The sequence below is a fragment of the Coffea arabica genome, chromosome 10c, assembly GCF_036785885.1.
Source record: "Coffea arabica cultivar ET-39 chromosome 10c, Coffea Arabica ET-39 HiFi, whole genome shotgun sequence".
Classification (NCBI taxonomy): Eukaryota; Viridiplantae; Streptophyta; class Magnoliopsida; order Gentianales; family Rubiaceae; genus Coffea; species Coffea arabica.
In genome coordinates, this window is record NC_092329.1 from 8157089 (window position 1) to 8165529 (window position 8441).

At 34.8% G+C, this 8441-nt stretch overlaps 1 protein-coding gene and 1 pseudogene across 1 annotated transcript; both read left to right on the forward strand.

Moving 5' to 3' along the window:
• Nucleotides 1-335: 335 nt before the first annotated feature.
• Nucleotides 336-2639, forward strand: LOC113713527 (RNA-binding protein 1-like; annotated as a pseudogene).
• Nucleotides 2640-6602: 3963 nt separating this feature from the next.
• On the forward strand, nt 6603-7064 carry LOC140015724 (uncharacterized). The gene has a single exon (XM_072068541.1). It carries the CDS (start codon nt 6603-6605, stop codon nt 7062-7064), a length of 462 nt encoding a protein of 153 aa, XP_071924642.1.
• The last annotated feature ends 1377 nt before the right edge of the window (nt 7065-8441 follow it).

An 8441-nucleotide genomic window follows, 5' to 3' on the forward strand; every position in this document is an offset into this window, starting at 1 on the left:
ATTTATTTGTTTTTTTACTCAGTTAATAATTATTGAGTCTTAATGAAACAAAAAAAACTAAAATATGATATCTCTGAAGAAGAAATTGTAATGTAATAAAAAATGGAACATAAAGTATTACAGGGAATGAAACCGATAAAAATGTGCACTTCACCCTTACTTTCAATTTAAATATTTCAAAAAGGAGAAACAATCATCAGGTAGGCATAGATAGAATAGAACTAGTAGTCTTTTACATGACGCATCGCGTTTGGCGGTCCACCTGTCATGTTCCGGAATCTAAGATGGATATGTGTCACTATTCAAGTTCACTTCAAAGAATTTTACTCTTTTTTTTTTTGGTCCCTTGAGATTATTCCTCGTTAAAATAAATAAAAAAAGAAAAGAAAGATTAAGGGACGAAAACTGGCCAGTAGCATAACGGACTTCAAATCAGAAAAAAATGAACATAAACACGAACAATTAATTTTCATTTATAGTTCCTTAATAAATGCAATCACTTTTATTTATCCAATTTTTATGAAGCCTTATCATCCCCTCTCCAAAATTAGAGTTTGACCTCAACCGTATAAGCCAGTAGAAGTATATTTTCCCTCAAATTCTGACTTAGAATCCCTTAGAAATACCACTAACTACTGTTTTGCATCTTGCAGCAGCAGGAGCAGGAGCAGGAGCACCATTTCTTAGCCCAGACAGAAAAATAAATTAATGATTTCACCATTGCTCTGAAAAACCCTCTAGAAAAATAAGCTACGACTTCTTCCTTTTTCTTGTTTTGCTTTAATTTCCTCATAGAGAGAGTTCTGATTTGTTTGCTTTTTGTTGTGTAATTAGCTTTTGTTTTTTGGGTCCTTTTTGGACGGATTGGTATTTTTTGTTGTTGTTCTGATGGAGGATTCCTCGGACCAGTGCAAGCTGTTTGTGGGAGGGGTTTCATGGGAGGCGACGGAGGATGTCCTGAGAGAACACTTTGCCAAATACGGCACCGTTTTGAGTTCGGTGATAGCCAAGGATAGGCTAACCGGTACCTCCAGAGGATTCGCTTTTGTTTCGTTTTCTGACGCTGCTGCCGTTGATTTAGCCCTTCAGGACTCCCATGAGATTCGCGGAAGAACGGTTCGTCCTTTCCAAATTACTGTCTATTTTTTCGGTTTTTTTTCCATGTTATGTTCCTTTTTTCCCCCCCTAGACTGTTTCCATTTAGTATTTTTGTTCCAATTTTATTATGTGGGCCTTCAGCTTTTATCTTCTGCCTGTGCCGCTTGGGAAATCCGGATTTTGTAATTTAATACGTTTTGTCTGGCTCATAAGGATTTTACAATTTGTGACGGACTTTGATATGTGTAATTTATTTATTTGGGGCTGATTTTTAATGTCACAGCAGAGTGATTATTTTAGTAATTTTGGTTACTTGTATTGCGTCAATGCTTTACTAGATTTTTGGTTCACATTTTTGTGAAATTAGCAACATTGTTTAAATCCTGCTAGCAAATTTGGATTATTTGTATATTTTTTGAAAAATTTGCATTCTTAAAGCAATGCCCTCTATGGGAGGAAAAACCTTATTCGTCATGCTTTTTTGTGTTGTTTTTTCAAGGATAGGACTTTACTCCATTAACATTTCATATGATTGTTGCAATGTACTATGTCCTTTTTTTTTTGGTGTATTCTATTCATTAGAGTTTTATTGTATTTGTAGGTAGAAGTGAAGAAAGCAATACCCAGGGTGAGCAACACCAAAGCAAACAGCCACAGAGTAGGGGTTTGGGTAGGAACAATAGAACTGATGGTAGTAGGAGTGACAATCAGTTTAGGACTAAGAAGATTTTTGTAGGGGGTTTGTCCGCTAATTTAACTGAAGAAGAATTCAAGAGTTATTTTGAGAAGTTTGGTAGGATTACTGATGTTGTTGTGATGCATGACAATGTGACTCATAGGCCCAGGGGCTTTGGCTTCATTACGTTTGCATCGGAGGATGCAGTTGAGGAAGTGGTGCAGAATAATTTTCATCACTTGAATGATAAACTAGTAGAGGTGAAGAGGGCTATACCTAAAGAGGGCAATAACAATGTTAATGGGCATAGCGGAAGGGCAGATAATGGTAGAGGGTCTAACTACAATCTTTATCCTCAAGGGACTTATCCCCTCTATAATCCTAGGTTTGGGATGTTTCCTAGTTACAGTTCAGTTCCGGGATATGGAGGTCTTTTAGGTTACCCTTATGGGCCGACTATTTATGGTGGCAATTATCCTTTCGGAACGTATATGGGAGTTGGTTACGGAGTTGTTCCACTGCCTGGTTCATGGGTTGGTGGTGCTACGGCAGACAATGCAGGAGGCTCTGACTATAGCACAATCTATCCTTAGTTGTGGATATGGTGGAAAACCGGGTTGACCGCTATTATTGATGTGTAAAGAACAACTGATTCAGCATACTTAGGTTGACCATTATTTGCAGGTGACCTCTGCATGTGCATAATGGTTTTGACATACAAGGATTGAAGCACTGATGTTTATATCGTTTCTTGCTGTTTATATTGTTCTTGTTATTGAATCTTCTGTTCGGTAAAATTTTCTGTTTGAATTCATGGGACAATGTTTAACTCATTTGTAATATAATGATTTCTTGATAGACTCCATTTGCATGATGTATTCTCATCTTATTTTGGTGTATCAAATGTTCCATTAGTTTGGTGGTTTCTATTACTCATGGGGAAGTAGAAATAGAAAGTTTTGCTTTCTTTCTTAAGTTTGAACTTTTGCGTTAGCTGTTTGCATTGCTCAACTCATTTGGGACCTAAAAATGGGTGGTTTTCTTATTTCTTTTTTCCATTGTTTCTAATTTAGTGTTAGCTGGCTTGGCAACTAAGGTAAATATTGTACGAGTCTGTTGTTGTATACTGTCTGTATCTATTTCAGTGCTTATTTTGTACTTTGCGATTTTTAACACATTTGGGACTTAAATGGGTGGTTTTCTTATTTCTTTTTTCCATTGTTTCTAATTTAGTTAATTTAGTGTTAGCTGGCTTGGCAACTAAGGTAAATATTCTACAAGTCTGTTGTGGTATACTGTTTGTATCCATTACGGTGCTTACTTTGTAGCGATTTTTAAGCACTAGCGATACATAAAGGGGCGAGGCAAGGCGAGGCGAGCCTTTCAAAAGTTTTATACATTATGTGTTTTTAGGGTTAATTACAAGGGTACACCCCATTTCTCATTTTACTTCTTAATCTTTAATTTTTAGTTTTTATCCCCTAACTTCCTATAAGACAAAATTACCCTTTCATTATTTTGACTTTTCATTTATCTATTTTTCCTTTCCCCCTCTTTATTTCTTTTTCTCTTTCATGTTTTTTCTCTCTTCTATCCTTCCCAACAACAGAAAACTTGTCTTAAAGGAAAATTTTATCTTGAGTTTGTAATTGCATTTTTGGGGTGAGCTTTAAAAGGTATTAAAAACTAATTTTGATCTTTTGTACGATGCATGTGTCACAAATTGTGACTAAATGATTATTAATTAGGCTACAAATTCATCTTGTGATATTTATTTGAGAATAAAATGAGAAACTAGAATGGAAAGGGAGAAAAGCAAAAGAATTGAAATGTTAAAAAATTGTATTTTGGAGAAGTGGTTTGAATAATTTGTAATTGTTTCATGAGAAGGTAGATTTTTACAATTCTTTTTTTTTTTTTTTTTTGCTTTCATCACTAAGATGAAATTTCTTGTGGAAAAGAAGAAGAATTAAATAAAGAAGAATGATACAAAGAAAATAGGGGGGGGGGGGGGGGAATAGAAGAGACAAAAAAAAAGAGATTAGAGTAATAGAGGGGTAATTTTGCTCAATAGGAGATAAGATGAGACACAAAAAAATTTAAAGAGCAAAGTAAAAAATGGGCAATACTTAAAGGGATTAATTGTGATTGACCCTTGTGTTTTTTTTTTTTTTTACTTCAAGAACTTTATTAATTAAAGATTTCGCCCCCTCAAACTAGGAACTGGATGAGTTCTATGTTTTGCTTATTTTTCTTAGGCATTTATTTATATACGTAAAGGCCGTGTCCACGCCTGGGCAACTTAAGCTGTGTCAACATATTCGCTTACTTGGACAGACAGAAATAATTTATAATGTTTTAAGTCATTGTTAATCTTGGGAGAAATTTGTGCAATACGCATGAATTTAAAAATGTCAAAAAAACAGAGTAGATGACGGATGCTAATCATAGAGATGCTCCACTACTATAATTATAAAAACAAAAATATTAAGGCTATAAAAATAAAATTGGAAGAGACAAATTTAAACTTAAACCACAAAAAAAGGTGGCTTCTTAATTTTTATTATTTATTCATCTTTTGGTCACTTGAATATTCAACATTTTTGCAATCATTTCTTTGTTAAACATTCAAACAACTAAGAAAGTTTTTCTTTTTTGTCCCCCTCTTATTTAACCCTAATTCTTTCCTCTTTTTCTTTGCTCTCGAAACTCCCAAACTAGGCCTAAATCTTTATTTATTCAATAATGAACATCACCTTATTAGCACTATTGTTTAAAGACTAGTACTACTTGCTAAATACTACTATTTTTGAAGGATGATATTTGAACCTAAGTTTTATAGGATATTAGTAGAATAAAATCAGAAACTTATGAGCATCATTTACGTGTATTAAGTAAAAAAATTTAAAGTTAATGGCTTTTCTTTTCTAACATTAGTAACAAAAAGGTACTGACTTTGTTTACTATTACTATTCAAATTATCGTGGCATTTTTTTGGTGCAGTTATTTAGCTTTTACCGGACTATCTTAGATGGAGAAAAAAAATTTCATTGGCATGGAAGAAAAAGAGTCAAAAATATTTTTGTTGGACTATCTTAGATAGAGAAAAAAATTTCATTGGCATGAAAGAAAGCGAGTCAAAAATATTTTGTTTTGTTGCTTATTAAACGAAGGTATTTCAGATTAAACCGAAAAATAAGTATAATGGGTAAAAAGTGATTTGTAAGCGGGTAAATTTAAGGAATCAATAAGAAATTAAACAATATGATTGTAGTGTAATTTACAAAATCTGTCTAAAAAATCACATCCAGAGAAAATGATATTTAAATTTCATATCAATATGGTTACATAAAGGTTAATTACTAATATTATGGTGATGCATGACAATGACAATGTGACTCATAGGGCGAGGGACTTTGGTTTTGATTACTATCGCATAAGAAAAAAAGTTGTGTAGAATAATTTTCATCTATTGAATACGTTTCATCTAATGTAGTAGAGGAATTGCGCAGAATAATTTCCATTACTCTTGCATTATATAATGTAGTTGAGAAAGTTGTGCAGAATAATTTTCATCCATTGAATAATTTTGTATTACTCTAGCATCAAAGAATGCAGTTGAGGAAGTTGTGCAAAGTAATTTTCGTCTAATTGTCTTAGTTCTCGTGTAGAATCAGTTTTGTATAGGAAAAGGAAAAAGGGTATTGAAAGTGTCCACATCTCCTCTTGTCGAAGTGGAGACAGTCTCGTCCTGAATGGTAAACTAGTTGAGGTGCAAAGGGCAATACCTAAGTGGGCAATAACAAGGGTAATAGACATACCAAAATTATAGTTAGATAATAATAAAGGTCCAAATATGGGATTTTTACTAGTTATATGGAGATGTTTTAGGATTGCTTATGGCGGACTCAGCTACAATCTTTGTGAGCAAGGGACATAACGGGATTTTTACTAGTTATACTTCAATTTCAAGATGTAAAGGTATTTTAAGGTTTGCTTATGGGGCAGACTATTTGTGACGACAATTATCCTTCTAGAGAATATATGTAAATTGGTTATGGTTCTTCTATTGTCTAGTTCATGAGCAGGTAGTGCTAGGATAGACAATCCAAAAGAGTATAGTTTCATTTTACCCTTAGTATTGGATATGTTTAGAGTTGTGGATATAATGGGATGGAAGGGCAAGAAGAGGTGGGAAAATTCAATAGAGTTTAGTTCAATTTTATCCTTAGTAGTGGATATAGTGGTTTGGTAGGGTTTAGAGTGGTGAATATGGTAGGATGGAAGGCAAGACGACGTGGGAAATCAGGTTGACTATCAATAAATGCGATTAGTCATACATCATTATTTATTTGCCAATACCCTCTGCTGGCTTGTGGATAACGGTTTTGACATATTGGTTTTGAAGCACCGATATTATCTATGTTTGTTGTTTCCTATTATTGAATCTTTTGTTTAGTTGTTACAAAGATATTAATTTTGTGTGGAATTTTTTGTTTGAATTCATAGGGCAATGTTTAAGATCATTTGAATAATGATTTCTTTCACTCGATTTGCATCAATTTCTTTAGGATCATTTTAGTTGTTATTGAGGAAATTGCAGAAATTAGTGCAGCAATTTACGGAATGATATTTTGGGATCTTTAGCTAATAAATTAGTGGATGTAATTTTGGTAATTTACTATTGTATAGGAAATCTTTATTTGTACAGATATATAAATTATATAGGTAGGATCCTTATCTCTGTATATAAATACACCTTTGAAGTCAATGAGAAAATCATCTCTTTTGATCCCAGTATTTATGTTTTCTTCATGGTACCAGAGCAATGCCTCCCAAAGACGAAGGAAATTCTGGTTCAGATAAGAAAACTTCCAATCCTTACGTTCTAAGCCCCAACGACAATCCAGGCAACATAATTACCCAGGTGCAGTTGAAGGGAGAAAATTATGAAGAGTGGGCACGGGCAGTGCGGACTGCATTGAGGGCCAAAAAGAAGTATGGTTTCATTGATGGAACTGTGGAACAACCGGCAGATGATTCACCGGAAATTGAAGATTGGTGGACAGTTAATTCCATGCTGGTTTCATGGGTATTTAATACCATTGAACCCTTTTTACGTTCAACTATTTCTCTTGTGGACAATATTGGAGATTTATGGGAGGACATAAGGCAGCGCTTCTCAATTGGGAATGGACCAAGAGTTCAGCAATTAAGATCGGACTTGACGAACTGCAAGCTGGAGGGACAAACCATAGTCAATTACTATGGACAGCTTCAAACCATATAAGATGAACTGAATAATTATGACAAATAACCATTATGCAGTTGTGGTGGATGCAAGTGCAATCTCACAACTGAACTGGAAAAGAAAATGGAGAAAGAAAGAGTTTATCAATTTTTTATGGGCTTGGATGAAGAACGCTATGGTACTGTGCGTGCTAATATTTTGAGCACAGAGCCATTACCCAATCTGAATAAGGTATATGCAATGGTCGTTCAGCAAGAACGAGTAAGGACAATGTCACAAACAAGGGAAGAGAAAGGCAACCCCATCAGCTTTGCAGTTCAGGTTGGTGGACTAAATTCAGGGGAGGACAAAACTGCAGTATGCTCACATTGCAATTGTGAGGGACACGATTCAGGTACCTGTTTTCAGCTGATAAGGTATCCAGATTGGTGGGGAAATAGACCTCGCTCTAGTACACTAGGATGAGGAAGTAGGCGTAAGCGCAATAGTGGTGGAAGCCGTGATAGGGGTGGTGTACCACGAGCAAATGTCACTCAAACATTTGCAACAGAAGATGATCACGGAGGAGTCACAGAAACTGACAGAAAGGGGTTTAGTGGGTTGAATGATGAACAATGAAGCACTTTGCTGGGACTTTTGAGTTCGCAAAAGACTGTATCCAATGATAGACTGATTGGTAAGTAAGAAATTTTGTCTTGGGTAATAGATTCAGGGGCTTCCCATCATATGACTGGGACAAGGGCCTGCCTGAGAGATGTGTCTGACATTGTTCCATGTTCAGTCGGAATGCCAAATGGTGAAACAACTGTGGCACAGAAAGAAGGAACGGTGCATCTTGGAGGAGAATTGAAATTGCAACATGTTCTTTTTGTGCCTAATTTAAAATATAACCTGATCTCTGTTTCACAACTTCTCAATGACTCAAATCTGGTACTGCAAATAACTAACAAAATTTGTGCTATACAGGACCGAAATACGAGGAGACTGATTGGAGCGGGTAAACAACACGAAAGGCTGTATTTTTTAAAGGCGGTGGCTTCAGCAAATACTTGTAAAACTTCTGGAGTTTCATATTTCAATCTTTGGCATAGGAGAATGGGTTATCCGTCGAGTAAGGTGCTAGAGTTGATTTCTACAGCAAATAAATTTAGTAAAAATAGTGATAATTTAAGTTTTGATGTTTGTTTTAGAGCAAAACAGACTAGAGAGATGTTTTATTCTAGTGACAATAAAGCTAAGAATTGTTTTGATTTAATGCATTGTGACTTATGGGGGCCTTATAAAACTTTGGCTTCTTATTATTTATTGACTATTGTTGATGATTGTTCTCGTGCTATGTGGATTTATTTGCTGAAAGGAAAACATGAAGTTGCTTGTGTTCTTAAGAATTTTATTACTATGGTTAAACGACAATTT